Source organism: Anolis carolinensis, chromosome 1 (assembly GCF_035594765.1).
Source record: "Anolis carolinensis isolate JA03-04 chromosome 1, rAnoCar3.1.pri, whole genome shotgun sequence".
Classification (NCBI taxonomy): Eukaryota; Metazoa; Chordata; class Lepidosauria; order Squamata; family Dactyloidae; genus Anolis; species Anolis carolinensis.
This window is the reverse complement of record NC_085841.1, coordinates 274,301,568-274,320,358: the sequence shown is the minus strand read 5'-3', so window position 1 is coordinate 274,320,358 and position 18,791 is coordinate 274,301,568. Positions and strand designations below refer to the sequence as shown.

The window sequence follows — 18,791 nt, the reverse complement described above, 5'->3', positions numbered from 1 at the left end:
TCCTCCCTCTCCAAGTGTGCCTTTTTATTCCTGAGAAATTAATGTTTCTAAAAAAACAGCTTTTAAGAGGGCATGTTTAGTTTTTATTATTATAGATTGATTCCATTTTAAGGTTAATCATTTGTATATGCTAGGATTGCTGTATTGTTTATGAGTGCTGCTTTGAGTTCTAGTTCTGAGAAAAGAACAGATTATAAATAAAAATCTTCATTTCCATTAACAACAAAGACTGTTTTGCTTTTAGTCCAGTATATTTTCAATACTTTATAAAGCTAACTGGTACATACACAGTTATAATAGGCTCTGATATGGGAATATTTTGAGCCAATAAAACTGGTTCATGGCATAAAGTTCCTTTCCTTTCCAAAGAATCCTCTCAGGCTTTTATCAGTATAACCTATTTAGAGCTATTAAATGCCATCTTAGATGGTTGTAATGGAAGATTTTTTTTTTGATAGATTGCATCCCTAACTATCCTCTCTTCAGCCTCAGGGCATTTCCCTTCTATCAGTTTCAATTATTTTCTAACAGTTTTGTCTCTATGTACTGTCTTTGGCATGCCTTGCTCTGCCTGAGGGATAGAAATCATTGAGGTGGCACTGTATTGAGATTATTTAAGGTAGCACTCCTGAGATGTTTAAGACCGCATTGTTGTTCAGGAAACCTACAGCTGCTGTTCTATAATCTGTTCCAATTTCTGCAACACACCAAGGTGCATGAGTGAGGAAGGGAAGCAGCAATTGCTGGTATTTTCGAGAACAGGAAGAATTGTAACTTGTTGCTAATGACAAGGATGTTAATACATAGGCTTATCTTGTTAATTGGTATCATCACATTGACTTAAGGGATCAATAGATTATTGGTCACTCTTAGAGCTTGAAAAGAGAAAAATATTTCAATGGAAGTGAAATAATATAAATATGACTTATTGAGCTCCCAATCACAATTGTATTTCTAAAACCCAAGATTTGCTTTCCAGATGAATTTTGGGACCAGAAGGGCATATACTGAGATTTAGTTAAATTAACATATGTTTGCATTTAAGATTGTTTAAAAAATAGACCACAATTTTGTATATGTTGCTAAACAGTGAATGAAAGAGCAGCTACATAATGGTACTGTACTTCATTTTCCCCCTGCTGTGTTAAGTGGATCAGGGTCATTGAGAAAGTGCATGGATAAAAGTAACAGTTATTTAAAGATACTGTTTTTTATTATTCCATCTCCATTTCTGTTCTGTTTGTAACTGATTCCTCTGGAGAATCTTCTGCTGTTGTATTAATGAACAAATGCAGGAATATATCCATTTAGTTTCAAAGTGTCCGTCAGAAATTGTCCTAACTAGCAGTCTTCCTTGCAATTTAGACTGTTACATGACAGTTCCAAAATATGTTCTCTTCAATAAGTAGTTCACCTTTTGAAAAACACAGGGAAAGGTTAGAAAATGTCACATCTGACAAATACATGATGGGTTGTTGTGCATTTTTTGGGCTGTATGGCCACATTCACAACACCCCAGTGATTCCGGCCATGAAAGCCTTTGACAAATACATGATATTGGCTCATGAAACTGGTTTGGCTGGATGGTGTTTCATTCATAAATGGAAGCTGTTACCTGGAAATACTTTAGGTGATTTCTTTGGTGAAGCGATACAGTGGGAAGATGGTAGGAAACCTGCAGTGTACAAATGACCATTTGCCATTTATTTAGTTATAATGTATTACATTTAAAAAGGTAAAATAAGGCAAATAACAGATACTCCTAAAATAAAATAAGCAAAATAGAATTGTCTACAAATAACATAGAAGCCTGTTTCTTCCAAAGATGGCTTATCATCGGTGTATCCTTTTGTTTGTTTTTATCCACTTTAAAAGCTCAGTTTGCCAAACAATAATTGCGGGCTGCCAATTTTTTCTTATGTTCCCTATGGAGTTTTTGTTGACTTTGTTTTTCCATAATCAATAAGTCCCCGATTGGATGAGTTCCAGTTCACTCTTTAGTATTCTTTTGTTTAGGAGTGATAACCAAGTGAGATGTTGCCAGTAAGTTTTGAATGGTTTTTTTTTAATAGAAAAAGATCATTGTCACCTTTAATTACAGGCACTCCAGCAGAATTAGTATTAATGTTCAGACCTCAACTCTTATAAAGGCATCTTGTAATATTAATTTTTATAATTTTATAATTTTATATATTTTAGAATATTTATACCAAGTGTGTGTCTTGTTCCCAATCTCTTCCAACAGAACTTTTTTCTATCAGTGCATAATCACTCCATACAGTATATAGCTATATGGATTTGTATTCTTTATGGAAAGTTAACTCCTAAATGTTTCATATTTTCAGTACCCAGCATTCCCTGACATGATATATGCAGGATACTAACAGGGATGAAATCATTGCTTATTTTATTCTTGAATACATGAATCGAGTCTTTAAATTCTTTCTCCCTATTGGGCAAAGTTATGATTACTTCTTCACATTTCTTGATGTTTCATATTTTTGGGACTTTTGTTTACACAAAAACATTATTGTTCATAGAAATACCATAGGTTTTGCAAAATTGTTATTATTTTTACACAAATGATGCTTTTGTAAAAAAAAAACAAAAAACCTCCCAATATGTAAAAAGAAATGGTGGCCATTGAGAATATTTTTGGCATTCTTTATTTGGTCACAAATGTGCAAATATTTATTTCATTCATAGATAGCAGTTGTTTATTTTCTGGAGAGAGAAAAGGTCAGGTGAAATGGCAGAAAAACAGATGGTTTATAAGTAGAAAAAGTATAGATGCCCTTAAAATTCCTATTAATAAGGCAGACTGCTTGCATCCAGTTTGGTAGCATTCCAGGTACAGTAATTTAAAAAGGAATAAGAGAGGATAGAGAGTATCTTGGAGGAAGGCTGATAGCCACATTGTGTGGTAACATTTTATATTGCTAACATTTTGTTGCAGGTCATATTTGTGTACCCTAACTCAAGGAGAAACTTGGAAACTTTGTCAAGAAGAAATTATAAAAATATTAAAAGGAAAGCTAGTATGACATAATATCTTGTCAAAATCAGTTTATGCTCTGATGATTCTGTGAGCATTTTGAATGAATATAGAAGTGTAATCTGCAGTGAAGTTGTATTAGAAGAGAACACAAAAACAATTTCAAAATCAGCATCTTCTGTTGCATAATTATGATGTATTAGGGGAATAAATGAAGTATTGAAACAGCTTCCCCCATGATATTATTTTGCAGGTGGTGATAAAAGCTTTGTGTTTATTTGAAGCATGTTGCTTTATGTAATTTTGCTTTATTGTTGTAGCAGCTGTCATCCACTGCCTACTTATTTTCCCATTCATCTGATGAAGGTGACAAAGTTTCATTTTATAGAAGAAATTCTTTATTTAGAAAGCATTTATATTCTTACCAAGTAAAGTGGGAAGGCTATTGCCATAAAATCCTGTTGAGACATTGCTCTTGGGCATTCAATTATATTAAATACTCCATGGCTGTATATCCGAATTTTCCAGAATGAAACCTATTTCAATGTCACTACAGGAATACCTCAATTCATGAAGTAGGTGTGTTTCCTCTTTAACAGAAAATTTGATACCACTAGCAGAAATAATATGAAAGGAATGTTATTTCTGAACCACAAAAAAGAAGACCACTTATAGACCTGACATCAAAAGCCGGTGTCTCTGAAGCCCTCCTTTACCATCTTCCCAATGCTAATGCTAAAAACCACCCAACTAGACAGAAAACAAGAAGGGAAAGGTTTTGTTTGAGAGTCATAAAAACACTTTATAAAAAAGGAGGTTCTTTGTTATTGGAGGTATTTTTGTATACTTTTTTGATTACCCAATGCTGGGAGCAAAAAGGATGGATGTCTCCATAGGGTATTGTGAGTAAGGTTTGCCAAATGACATAGCTAATGGCTGCATGAAAAATGTATGGTGTAGCATAGCAAACCAGCTTCCAAAAAGTTTAGTATTTGAATGTTAATTAAACATAATATTTTGATTTGATAAGTATCAAGGCAAGCAGGGCCAGGGGCATTGCTTAGCGCCTACTTAGGCATACAGTGCTCCCTCACTTTTTGCGAGGGTTAGGTTCCAGGCCTGCCCACGAAAAGTGAAAAACTTCAAAGTAGCAGCACTCTATTTATTTCAATAAATATAGCGCCCCCCTCCCTCCATCCCTCTTTTCCTCTTTTAACATACTGTACTGTATTTCTTGTTGTTCCTGAGGCAGCCTGGACACACCCCGTGAGTGTTTCCCGTGGGCTTTGGGGCCTGTTTCTTGCCCAGAGCCCCGTGAGCCTCCTGCTCTGAGTCTAGGGTCTCCGTGGCTTCGTGAGGCGACTGGGCGGATGTTTGCCCCTTGACTCGCCTTTGGCTCCGAGAGCAGGACAGAGAGAGAGAGAGAGAAAGAGAGAGCAGAACTCTCGGGACAAGGAGGGGGCGGGGCTGGGGAGCCAATCAGGGCACCTCAGGCAGCTCAGCCGGGCCCCACCCCCTCCCCACCCCTCCCCGCAGGAAAGCCCAGGCCCGAAGGGAGCGCACGGCCTCCCCTCTGCACATGCACCTCCCGTGGGCCTCCCTCCCTCCCCACCCGGAAAGGAAGGAAAAAAGATAGGAAGGCCCTCCTCTTGCGGACACAATGCCCTCCGGAAGTGCCCCTCCCTCCCTCCCTCTCCTCTTTGGCCGACCAAGGGAGCCGAGGAGGCCTCTCTGCCTGCCCCCCCGCCCGCCTGCCCCCCTCTCACTTTTTTCTGCGAGGCTCCGTCAAGTGAGGCTTCCTTGGGGGAGGGGGAGGGTGGGCCGGATGGGAAAAACCGCGAAATAGCGAATCTGCGGAACCCGAACCGCGGATTAGCGAGGGAGCACTGTACATTTCTTTTAGGACACTACTGATTCTACTTCTTGTTGTTACTGATGGTTCACCTGCCTTCTCACAGCAAGCTAACACTGAGAAGAATGAGAGACAAATACATGAGCAGTGGTGACGTAGGTGAGGATAAGGAGTTGGGTTCAGTGAGGGAGGGGTCTTTCTCATGGGCAATCCAAAGACTGGAAGCGGGACTGATGACAGGTTATTCAGTAATATTTTCTATTAGAATAATTAAAGAAAGGAGATTGAGAATGACAAATGTTAAAAGGAGATTTTTTTCAAGGTAAAAGGTAGGGTAAATTATGTTTTAGAATATGAGTGAGCAGTTACTGTTTGGGAACATCAATGGATAGTTACTTGAATACTGCATAAAAGTTGCACTTAGAATTTATGTAGCAGTATTCTCACTGTTCTGTGCACATGGTATTCAGATGATTTCAGAACAGATAATTAAATATATAGACCTAACTCTTGTTGAGAGTATCAGCTAGAACAATGATAAAACAATAGTTATTTGGTAAATCAATATGTATGTAAATTGTCTTTATTCAATTAGACTATTTAACGCAGAAAGTTATTTTGTGTTAAAATGTGCCTGCTGTTTGAGATAGAAATCTGTATATACTTCAAAGTAAGGGTATAGGATTGCACAGTAGAGGAATAAAGCATTGTGCACACTGCAGCCATTCAGGCGCTGGTTCTGTAGAATGTATGTTTGAAAACATTGTTTAGAAACAGAGTTTGCTATAAAAAGAATTTGCCGTATTAAATTATAATGTCATGTTCTTTTTATTTGTTATATAGCATTATGCCAGTATATACAGGCCTCTAAAGCCCAAGATGGTGGTGGCCGTTTCATTTCAAGTACAGCAGAAGGTAAAACGAAAGGAGGAGGAAAATAATTTAAAAAAAAACATCAATTCATATTAACATTTCTTTTCTAGTGTTTCTGTCCTTTGACCATTCTGTGCCTTCTAGATTTCTCTTCACAGCAGATTTATTGATGATGGATTCCAGGCTTACCTATTAAATAAAGCCATTCACTTGGTCTGTTGCATTTAAACTTTTAGCTTAACCTCTGCATCTTTTATCTGTTTGGGCATTTCTTAGATTACTTTTAAAATGAGGTTTGCTTTGATGAACAAATAAACATGCATGTATCACATCCATTGTTTAAATAAATAAAGTTTCTAAAATAATTGAGCTTGATTGTGCTTATTTATGGAAAGGCACAGATGGATAATTGTATGCAGAGGTTTTACCTGTGCTCTAACTCATTCTACTTATTCTCTTTTGCTAATCACTATTTTATATTTCCTGTTTCTCTCAAAGGAAATAATTGACTTTAATCATATTACTTCTTCATGTGCTTCTGGTATCTATGCACATACTCTTAGGATGCAAATACTGAGATTAACTTTTTTTTCATTTTCAGGTGAAAATTTTGAACAAACTCCATTGAAACGCACATTCAAGTCCAAAGTTCTTGCTCATTATCCTGAAAATGTCGAATGGAATCCTTTTGATCAAGATGCAGTGGGAATGGTTGGTAATTTGTTGTGTTCTTAATGTTTACTGATTCACTTGCACCATTGCTTAGATACCGATCCAGGAGGAAGTCATATTTATGTAAACTAACTAGCATAACCTTTTTTTCTTTTTCTTGAAATTGGGCAAAAAAGTCATAACAGAACAAGTTGTGTTATTCAAGCTACAGCTCAGCCTTGAACATGGCTTTCTGAGGCTAAACAAGAGAGGGAAGGGCACATATTCATATCTAGAGAAATCCCAGAAATACAAGATGTGGGCTTCCTAAAAATACTCATATTATCACATTGGTATAATATTTCCCAATCTCTTAACTTTGGAGAAAGCCTCTATATCTTTCATGCCCAGCCATCCCTCTCCCAAGTGTGTGTATTTGTAATAAGGGTAAAGTCAGGGCTGTAGCCGGTTTGGGGGGGGGGGGGGGGTAGGGGTCCAACCCCCCCCCCCCCCCTGACATTTTTCAGGTTTTAAAAAAACTGGTTTACTCATGAATTTTAACTGATTAACTAAATTTCCAAGAGTGTCCACTGAAGTTTATCTGTCTTGTGTGTCCACTGAAGTTTATCGATGGGGCCTGATTTCTAAATTATTTTGTGTTATGGAACTACTTTTCATGATTCACTAAAAAAATAAAAGTTTCAACCCCCCTCCCCCAATTTTTTTTCTGGCTATGGTCCTGGGTAAAGTGTCTACCTGGCAGTGTTATAAGTTTAAATATATCTCTACCTGTTGACCTAGAAGTGAATTGCTTTAATGTGATGTTTGACTACATGTTTTGGTAGTAAATTTATCAATTTAAACATAAAGGTTTGAAAAACAGAAGGGGCATGTAGATGAGAAGTGGAAAACCACAATTTCCAGTTCGTTTCATATTTTCCTTATGTTCTGTTTTCCCACTTGTTTTTATCCTCAGCAGAATACTAATCCTGGGGTGTACTTGACTGGGAAAATGATCCTTAAGGACTACATAAGGGATAGATTAATATTTGGTAACAGTAGCGTAGAATTCAGCCTTTTGATGGGTGAAGTTTCATTGATTTGGCAGCATCTCAGTTTATAATTAATTTGAACCTAAGAGGGTAGTAGTAGTAGTAATTTTTGTTAGAAAGCTGCCTTTTAAATTTTGTTACAATATAATCTCCAAAGACTGCCAACTTTATTATGTAAAAGATGTATGGAAAATAATGGAGACTGTACCAGGTATACTAAGTATACTATTACCTCACATCTATTGATATGTCAGCATGTCGTATTGATGGTGTTGGCCACATGTTCTTTGCTTCTTATTATTGTATGCTCTGGGAGCATTTCTGTACAGCAGTTTTGCTTAATTTTGTGCAACATGAAATATTGTATAAATTTGACATTAGATTAATTTATCTTGGAATTAGAAAGCACACATTCCTTCAAAAGAGTGATAGTTACAAAACGTATCAAACCCAGTGCTTTTAATTAACAAAATAGCTTATCAAAAATGCCAAGCTCAGCTTATCATGTTAAGTAAAATCAATTTATAAAACATGTACAGAATCAACTATTTTAAACAGATATTTTGCAATTGTATGTTTCCTTTTCATATTCTTGATCATTTTATATGTATTTTAACTAACTTCTGTGGGTTTTTTCTTTTGATTTATCAATAATTTAAATGTTTTAAAACTTTAAAAAAATGTCCTTATGGCTACTTAAAGAGATCATGTATAAAATAAGACACAGTGTCCTACATCCTAAACTGTTTCTCTGTTCACAAGAGTGAATGATTAACAACTCAATCTGATTTCCTCTCATCTGAAATGCACCCTAACTTCCAGGAACAGATTTTGGGAGATACATAATAGAAGGAGACAGGAAATACATTTTTTATTAATGCAAACTTTGTTTTTCTAATGGAAAGAAGTTAGGTTTTAAGTCCTAGTGACTAAGAATGTGAAATTACTAATGTAATATCTTTTCTTCTGTTTCCCCACTCTCAGTTATGTATGCCTAAGGGCCTATCTTTCAAGACACAAGCTGATGCCAGAGAACCTCAGTTTCATTCATTCATCATTACTCGTGAAGATGGGTCACGAACTTTTGGATTTTCTTTGACATTTTATGAGGAAGTTACCAGCAAACAAATCTGTAGTGCAATGCAGACATTGTATCACATGCACAACGCGGAATATGATATTCTTCATACTCCTCCTACAAATCATAAAGACAACTGTAGCACTATAGAAGACTGTAATGGATCCTCCATATCAAAACTACAGCGATTTAATTCATATGACATTAGTAGAGACACCCTCTATGTTTCCAAGTGCATTTGTCTGATAACTCCAATGTCTTTTATGAAGGCATGTAGGAAAGCTCTTGAGCAACTCCACCAAGCTGTAACATCACCTCAACCACCACCGTTACCTTTGGAAAGCTTTATTTACAACATACTCTATGAAGTTCCTCTTCCTCCAGCAGGGAGATCCCTAAAATTTTCAGGAGTTTATGGACCAATTATATGCCAGAGGCCAAGCACCAATGAACTGCCATTGTTTGACTTTCCAGTTAAAGAAGTCTTTGAGCTACTTGGAGTAGAGAATATGATCCAACTCTTTACCTGTGCCCTCCTGGAATTTCAGATACTGCTTTATTCACAGCGTGAGTATAATACAGCTTTTTCGGAATGATGGTCAGGGTCATAATAAAGATCAAATTGTCACTGGTACATTTGCATGATTCCATAAGAAAAAGAAATATTTAAATATCTCTTGAAAGTGTCCTAGCTAATGGAATAAAAGTGAGCTAAAAGCACCAAACTTGTTATGTTGAAAGGCATGTCTGAGGGTGATTTGGTTTGGCCTTAGCTAAGTTAGAGGAGTAAATATCAAAAAGATGGCTGAGCTCACTCTTATTCTTATATCATAAAATTATTAAAGGTTTAGCATAAACATAACATTTCAGCAAACATAATTGGATAAAAATACCTATTTGATAAATGGGTTATAAAAGCCGTATAAGCTGCTTTGAGTCTCCTTATGGAGAGAAAAAGCAGATTATAAATACTAAAATTTGTGAAAATATAACACTGTTCTGCAATTACTAGCAAAATACAAATTATTGTGGATATACTCCATCATCTGGTAATATATATATGTTTTATTTGATTGATAAAGAAGTGATTCTAGGCTTGGAAATGCTTAGTTTGTTCTGTTTACTAAGTCTAAACCAGCCCCCCCCCCCCCCCCCCCGCCGCCAATGAGGGCTAAAGACCAGAGAAAGGCAACCAATGATTAAAGGTTTGGAAGCCAAGCCCTATGAGGAGTGGCTTAGGGAACTGGGTATATTATTTAGCCTGGGGGAAAGAAGGCTGAAAGGAAATATGATAGCCATGTTTAAATACTTAAAATAATGTATTGAGGAAGGCGGGCGTGTTTTCCGCTGCTCTGGATGTTTGGACACGGAGCAATGGATTCAAATGGTAAGAAAAGAGATTCCATCTAAACATTAGGAAGAATATCTTGATGGTAAGAGCTGCTTGGCAGTGGAATATGTTGACTTGGAGCATGGTAGAGTCCCCTTTTCTGGAGGTTTTAAAGCAGAGGCTGGATGGCTGTCTGTTGGGAATCTTTGATTGTATTTTCCTGTGTGGCAGGGGGTTGAACTGGATGGCCTTTGTGGTATCTTCCAATTCTATGATGCTATGACCAGACACTGCTTCTATACTTTTATCAGGATGGATTATAGGCCTCTTTGCAACACTACCTTATGAAGCTGAGATTTAACCTTAACTCAGAACTGTTACATATGTTACAAAATGAATGTTGGAAACCTCCTCTGTTTTAAAATCTATGAGAAGGGAAGAGACTTCTGCATATTTCCAGTGCAGTGTGAGAGAAATGCAACGACTTGGAGATACTGATTTATTCAGTGCATACCTTGCTCCATGCTGAAGCAAAAGTTCCATCACTGTTGCTAGAGATACTTATCTACCCTTCCTTGATTAACACCCATAACACCTAGCTTTCTGAAATAACCATGTCTTTGCATTCTTAGAAAACAGCTCGTAGGCAGAAACAGCTTGTAGGCAGAAACAGATACTCCCAGACAAAATAAAGATATAGCTGCTTTTGAAAAGCTAGATGTTTTGGTTATTAAGATAAGGATGGACTGTGTGTGACCTGTTATTTCTTTATACCTAGCAATATCAAAATGCTATTTGTGAATAGGCAGTGTAAATATGATGGAGTCCTCAATAGCACCAGATCTTGCCTGATCCTAGAAACTAAGCAGAGTGAGGCTAGTTTGTATTTGAATGTGAAACTGCCAAATAATATCAGATGCTGTAGATTGTAATTCAGAGGAACAACAACAGCAACAATTTTATTCTTATAATCCGCCTCCATCTCCCCGAAGGAACTCGGGGTGACTTAAATGGAGACCAAGCCCAAAAAACAAAGAATTCAAAATACAGTACAAGAATAAAACATAGTAAGAACAATATAAAATAAAACGGTTAAGGAAGGCAGTGGCAAGTAACTTTTGAGGATTTTTGCCTATGAAATTGATTGGGTTACCGTAAGTCAGTAGGCAGTTTTGAAAGCAGATACCCACTGTAGTGGAGTAGAGCAGACCCCATGGATGCTGTGCCCTTATTAAAGGGAGAGATGCTTGCAGCAGGTCTGGAGAGTGGCTGGTTGCCTGGAACACCTCAGCTTACAGGCACAGCTGCCAAGGAGGGAGCCAGAAGAAGATAAAAGCCTCTGGGACAGATGAATGAAGGCTCAAGGGAAGCAGAGAGTGTGGCAGGGCCTCTGCAACAGAAAAGTAGCTGTTTCATCACAGAACTTGTCTACACTGACCAAAAAACTTGTTTTGTATCATATTTTTCCTTAGTGGCCTCACAGTGATCCTGTCAACACTACACACATTGCAGAGAGATTGATATAATTGGAGAACTCATTTGGGTGTAAGGGAGTGGTCTACATCTCCAGTCTTTTAAATTATTTTCGGCCACATGGCCATGGTCACACCACCCTCCATTCTCAGTCCTGCATGCAAATATATATGTTTCTGCTTTAAGTGTAAGGAACCATGCACCTGCATTCCCATAGGATAGGATGGCTTGTGTACCGCGCACCAATCTGTTCTGTCCAGTGCTAACTCCCCCCCCCCCCTGCACATAGCAATGCCCCCTTGGAGAACTGACCATGTGCCCTCCCCATGGATTTTCAGGGAACCTGTGGGGCTGTATTTAAGTCCTCAGAAATAAAAAAGCTCCACTGCAAGCAACTATGAGGGGAGTACATTTCCCCCCCATCAGTTTAGACAAGCCCTAAGACAACTCCAGCTACAGGCAGGGAAGTCTCTCCATGGAGAGGGTTGGGAAACCAGCAGCCAGGACATGGCTAAGAGGAACTCATTGGTCCTTCTTGCAGATTTTTTTGGTATAATTTTTTAAATTGTGTAATATGAAGTAAACAAAAAAAAATTACAATTTTCCATATTTCATCAATTAAAATACACACATTATTTCCCCATGATTCCCAACACCACACCCTATGAAACTAGTACCTAACAAAATTCTATCTTTATCATTATTATTATTATCATCATCACCATCATTATCATTATCATTATTATTATCATCATTACTATCATTACTATTATTAACTGCATTTCTATACCGCTTTTCTCACCCCTGGGGGGACTCAAAGCGGTTTACAACATAATAAATAGCAATATTCAATGCCTCACATATATATATATATAAATATATCACATATCTAAATCAAAAACATAAAACTGTAAATTAAAACCTTTAAAACTATAAAAACATCAAACATAGACATATACATGAAACATGTTATTATAGCAATTAACATAGATCCCTTTTCTTCCCCCACCACCATCCCCCATCTCCCTCCATTACATTAATACATTCCTCATACAAATCTATACTTAAAGGCAAGTCTCCATTTTTTAACAAACTCATCATTGTTTATTCCCCTTAAACCTTTGGAGAGCTTGGCCATTTGGATATATTCAACTAATTTTATTTTCCAATCTTTAATGAGTAGTTCTTTTTCCTCCTTCCAGGATTTTGCTATTGTAATTCTCCCAGCCACAAAACTATATTGGCAAATTTCTATATTATCTTTACTGATTTTCTCTTGAAACAAATCCCAATAGGCATCTTTCCTGGTTTTGGGTTTTGTCAATTTTAGCCATTAATTCAGATATTGTGTAACTTCTATAGAACATTTTGTACATGTTTTCTCTAATGGACCCCACTGTTAAAATGTTAAATCCTTTATTCCATAAGTATTCCCAGTTATCCAGGTCTATATTTTTCCCTAAATCTCTAGCCCAAAAAATCATTATTGTTTTTATGCGGTTATCTTCCAGATTATACTCTAGAATATATTTGTATAATCTAGAAATCAGTCCTTTATATCCTTTCTCCAAATTTGATATCCTTCTCTTTGTTACCAAGGTAAGATCCCGCAGTTATACCTGAGACAAGGGGAGCAGAGTCAGGCTGGTCAGTCAGGACTTGGACAAACAATCCACCTTGTCCCCAAGGGACCAGATTCAAGGGAATGAGAAATGAATTAGTACAGCAGTCACTCATTACTTATTGCCACCAGCATAGTATCACCCCTGAGTCTGACCTCAACAGGGCTGTTACTCAGGGGCCACCTCCCCAGCAAGGCCCAGTCTTGCCTTGTTTTTCAGCCTGGACCCCTTCTTGACCAAAGATGTTAGTTGTCTCACACCTGCTTGCCTTGGGGCTTTAGGTCCTTAAAACATGAACTCTCTGAAGGTCCTATGCCAGGGGTAACCTGTTGAGGCCAGAAGCTCAAGACACTTGGAGTAGTGTTGGTAGGCTCCATGGGCAACAGAATATCTTTTCATTTGCCCTATCCTGATTTGCACATTTATTCTTTCAGACACATATTTGTAACAGGAGGAATGTGTTCCATATGTATTGACCTAAGTATAAGCATGGCTTTTATTTGATGATATACATTGCATGGCTTTTACCTATCTCTTCCATTGTGTCTGCTGCATTGCAGCTGCCCCACTTCCAATCTACTATTCATATTTCTTATTGCATTAGTAATAATGCACTTTCAAAGAGGCATATGAGAATTAGCTTGGATTTGGAATTAAGGTTACATTTACATGAAACATTCTACAATAATCCATATTTGTTTTTTTAAGTATCAGGTTGCCAAAATAACGTGGTATGTTGAAAATACAGTTGATGATACATACATTCATAGAAAAAACATCATTGTACATCTTTTTCACATTATATATTAAAATGTCTTTCCCCAAAATATTCAGATTAAATTAATAATGTGTGTTTAAATGTATAAAAGATTTATTTTGATAGTCAGTTAAGCAGAAAAGACTAGCTTTTTTCTATATATTGTTTTAAAGTATCTCATCAAAACAAAGTTGGGATCTAGCTTGTTCTTGCCCTATTTCCTTCCCCCATAAGGGATAAATATATCTTAAGGCTTGGGAATTTATAGTCTTTCTGGGTCAGCTAAGCCATATGAATATTTAGTAAGAAGTAAGAACTTTTCTTGAGATCTTAACTGTTGTGTTGTATGTAGATTTTAAAAATACTACTACAGTACAGGAAAAAAACTGTTTTAACTAAATTGACTGTTCTCTGGTGGAATGGTTCAGTATAATATGGGGGTGGGCACAATTTAGTTTATTGAAGATTGAATAGAGGCTTGTTTTACTTCTTCCCTGCATTTGCAATACTGTGGGGCATTAGGGAGAATTAAAGATTGATGTGTACTTCACACATCTCCTTAATCTTCAGTCAGTTGAAGTCACTCTTAAATAAAACCTTTTGTTCTTTGCATGGAATCTCAACAGCTGTTCTTTTTAGAGTCTGTATTGCACAATGTAGCCTTAGACAGTGTGGCTTATAATATGGCATGATGGGAATAGTAGTTTATCAACATGTGAAGGGTCAACGGTTACCTACCCCTGGTGTAATGCTTTGGTTAGTTGCCTATTTTTGTGAATATTATTTCTAGTTCCTTATTGATTGCATTATTAGGAGGCTCTCTAACTCTGTGAGAAATGATTTCCTGTTTTTCTTTCAGATTACCAGAGACTGATGACTGTGGCTGAGACAATCACAGCACTAATGTTTCCATTCCAGTGGCAGCATGTATATGTTCCCATCCTTCCAGCCTCTCTTCTGCATTTTCTAGATGCCCCTGTCCCTTATTTGATGGGCTTGCACTCCAATGGACTAGATGACAGGTCTAAGTTAGAGCTCCCTCAAGAGGTTAGTGTGGTATTTCACTGTTGCTAAAAAAAAACTTACAGAGAGAAGTTTAAATTAGGATACTTTGTCTCATTCACAGAGGTTTTTGCACCACGCCTTCTGTCTGTTCTCTGTAGTAGCAAAATGTAATACTGTGTTTCCCTGAAAATAAGATAGTGTCTTATATTAATTTTTGCTCTCAAAGAGGCACTAGGTCTTATTTTCAGGGGATGTCTTATTTTTCCACGAAGAATTCACATTTATTGTTGAACATAAAAAATTGAACATTTATTATATACTGTACAGTAGTTGTCATCACAAACTAGCATAACCAGACAAACTGTGAACCCTATCAAGAATTTCTTGTTACTATCATTATTTCCATGTACAACAATCTATGGTAGGTACATTTACTGATCCTGCATACTCTGGTGTTCTGTTCAGCGGGCATGCTTCCAAACAAAAACTTTGCTAGGTCTTACTTTCGGGGGGAAGCCTTATATTTAGCATTTCAGCAAAACCTCTACTAGGTCTTATTTTCAGGGGATGTCTTATTTTCGGAGAAACAGGGTAGCTAGCTAGACAATTCTTCTAGATTAGTAGTACTAAAAACTTCTGCATGAAGCACTCTTAAGTTATAGACAATATTCTGGTTATATAAAGAAGTATTTTACAATTCTGTATGTTGTTTGGGATTTTTTAATTGTTATTATTGTAAACAAGTAGAATGATACAAATCTCAATAATAATCCAGCAAGATTGAATAGAACAAACAGGTAATGATATTCCACTTATATTTTCTCTCAATTTGATATGTCCTATTTTCTTAACCTTACCAATTCCAAACTTCTCTAATTCTCTAATTCTTTTTGCCAAATGTCAAGTGCAGTTTATGTCAATCAGTTGAGATTCTGCTTGAATGTGGTGTTTTATTCTTCAGAGTGAGTATTCACAAATGGAACTCCCAAGCAGAGCTGAGATGAGGGAAGGTATTTTTCTCCCATCCTGCCTCCCTTTTTAGCCCCTAGCACCACCTTTCTCACTGTTAAAACCCTCCTGAGCTCCATTTGGAATAAAAATCTGTTAATGGAAGAAGGTCTTCTGTCCATAGAAGGATTTTTCTGGATCCAACTTGTTTTTGTAACAAGGTTACTCTCAACAAGTAATTTTCCAAGTTCTACAATATTATCTCAGTAGGAACACTGAAGTGTATTTACAAAAATGGAACAGAGCATACCCAGGAAATTCTAATATATATGTAATAGTTTGTAGTTACACTATGTGGACAAGATGTCTTCATTTTTTACATGAAACAGTAGTGAGCAAATGTCTCTCTGCTGACTTAACTATTTTAAATGATTATTTTATTGTTTGTAAAATTGAGTCTTGAATAATCATCAAAGTAATCAAGAATTTGTAGCTTGAACTTAATTTAAAAGTAATCCAGCAGGAAGGGAATATTTTTCTGTATTCATCTTTTTTACTTCCTGTTTCTGGGAACAATGGAGAAGGATATATTGTATGACCACCCCTGTATTCCTTTACTCCTTTGTTCATTCACCTTTCTCATTTTAACTTTGTTTCTTTCTGTCTTTTGAATTATAATTTGAAACAAGCTGTAACAATCTTACTGATTTAATTGCATAAGAGGTTTTTTTTTTTGCTTAAGATTTGAGATAAAGTGTGGTCATGTCTGAGGATTAATATCTGTTGGGGGGCTAGGAGGCTACTCCAAATCTCACCAATGAGATCAATAAGGACATGAGAGGGGTTTCTTGGCTCCGTACCCAATTGTAGAATGCCCTCGCTCTGAAGGCCTGGTTAGCACCAATCCTCATATCATTCAGGAGCTAAGTTAAAATATAACTGTTTATTGAAGGCTTTTAGCCTCATTCACTCATCACAAATACATGTACAAAGGATGCTAAGGGCCTTCCAGTCTCTTCCCAAAGGCTATTTTCATGGATTGTGTCGGCCATACGTCTGGCTTATCAATTGACTGGCAAGGACTGCACAGCCTAAGAGCCATTCCACAAGAGCAGTCGCCGCATCTACCGCCTTCTTGAAGGGCGTTCTGCTGGAAGACGTGTGTCAGGCAGTCATTTGTTCTTCCCTACTTACTTTTGTTACACATTACACACTGGACACTAAATCTAAAAGAGATGCAGCCTTTGGCAAAGCGATCCTTCTATTCTCGGTAGCATGACTCCCACCATCCAGGCTTTCTAGCTTGCTAAATCTACCACAAGTGTGATTTTCACAGAAACCACGAAGAAGGAGGGGTTGTTTACCTTAACCATGTTTCTTTGAGTGATCAGCTGTGAAATTCGCACATCCCTGCCCATCCTCTCCTCTTTTGTGTCATGTCTTGGTTGGGTCACTGTTGCTCTATGGTGCAGGTACTGAGGCTACAGCCCCTTTCACTGGCTATATGCCTCTTGGGGAGGGTGGGTGGGGCTGCAGCCAGAAGACTTTCAGCTGTTTAAAAGATTCTGAGGCTCACTGTGCAGGCGCAGAAAATATCACAAGTGTGAATTTCACAGATGACCACTCAAAGAAACATGGTTACAGGCAAGCAACCCTTCTTTTTGAATATTTTTATTTTTATTCTCCAGAGTTTGCAGCTTTAATCCTCTCCAGTCATTTTTCTCCCATTTCATAACTAGGATTTTCTATTTAATTATATAAATTGCTATATTATTATTATTATTATTATTATTATTATTATTATTATTATTATTATTGCACTTAAATTGTCTCTGTATAATGTGCAAAATAAAACACTACAGTCATATTACACATGTAATGCATCCAGAAATCCTGTTTTTGTTCATAATTGCTTTTATTTATTTCTTGGCTTGTTTCTGTACAGGCAAATTTGTGCTTTGTCGATATAGACAATCACTATGTTGAGTTACCAGAAGATTTGCCACAGTTTCCAAATAAACTTGAATTCATCCAGGAGGTCTCTGAGGTCCTTATGGGTTTTGGAATTTCACCTGAGGGAAACTTACATTGCAGTGAAATTGCCTCCAAAATGAAGAGCCTCAGGACATGTGACATAGTCTCTGATAAGAGGAATGGGAATATAGGAGGAACAACTTTAAATTCTTATGAATTATTGAAAGAAAATGAAACCATAGCAAGACTTCAAGCACTTGTGAAAAGGACAGGTGTGAGTCTAGAAAAGGCAAGTTACCATAGTTCTTAATTGAACAGCATGTAACTGAGAATTGTTTGGGGATTTTTATTTAAACCTGTCACTTATATAAAGTTATGATCTCATTTTCTATAGGTGATGGCTACTAAATCTGTACAATTTGGGTAAAAATTTGCTTGATACAGAGATAATAGAGAGTTTGTTGCATTAATGTATCCAGTATATTATCGACATGGTTTTACTTGTATAGTTAGTCTTGCTTTCTCTGGTTTTTGCTTTGATAGATAGACTGCCAGAAATGTTCCATATATTCAATATATTAATTTCTCAGTTCTTTAACGTTTTGTTTTTGAAACTTGGTACAGAGTACAGTCAACCCTCTGTTCCATGGATTAAGCATCAATAAATTCAGCCATTTGTGGCTTGAAAATATACTAAAAAATTGGTATCCACAGAACCAAACCTGAGTGGATACCTGGTATAATAGTAGTTAACCTATTGTTACGCTGGCAAACCACATTTTTCTTTTCTCTTCTTCTTTTAATAGTTGCAAATGAAATTACAACAAAAAACCTCAAAACACCCAACATTGCATCAAAATGAATTATGTTATTTTAAAATATGCAGAACAAACATTATTTGTGTATAAACACCTGATCTTCCTAAACTTTATTGGTTATCCCAATTCAATGAATTATTTAATAATGAGAGAAGTTTTTAGCAATAATATGCAGCTGCTAACCTTTTGACAAATACAAGCAATAGATTCTGTTTTAAAAACAAATTTGTATAGAAAAAGATACATTTCTTAGGAATGAAAACTAATCCTATTAGTATCAGGAAGCAGACCAATTGGATCGATGGTAACAAGTTCCATTCATTAATTGGGTCTTTTCAAACTAAAACTTTGATTTGGCACAAA

General features: G+C 36.7%; 1 protein-coding gene across 9 annotated transcripts in view; it reads left to right on the top strand.

The window, feature by feature from the left end:
• The window catches only part of dennd5a (DENN domain containing 5A), a 74,823-nt gene that overhangs the window by 20,785 nt on the left and 35,247 nt on the right, over window positions 1-18,791 (top strand). For 5 of the 9 annotated variants that reach the window (XR_010005261.1, XM_062977777.1, XM_062977711.1 and 2 more), the window contains exons 2-6: window positions 5,691-5,762; window positions 6,322-6,431; window positions 8,408-9,068; window positions 14,543-14,730; window positions 17,582-17,899. Coding sequence is in view for 8 of the 9 variants with exons in the window: in XM_062977777.1 (XP_062833847.1) it covers window positions 5,691-5,762; window positions 6,322-6,431; window positions 8,408-9,068; window positions 14,543-14,730; window positions 17,582-17,899 (1,349 nt within the window). In the remaining variant the exon portion in view is untranslated. Of the gene's footprint in view, window positions 1-4,957; window positions 5,007-5,690; window positions 5,763-6,321; window positions 6,432-8,407; window positions 9,069-14,542; window positions 14,731-17,581; window positions 17,900-18,791 lie in introns of those variants that run through there. The other 4 variants (XM_062977827.1, XM_062977751.1, XM_062977638.1 and 1 more) reach the window with 2 other exon arrangements.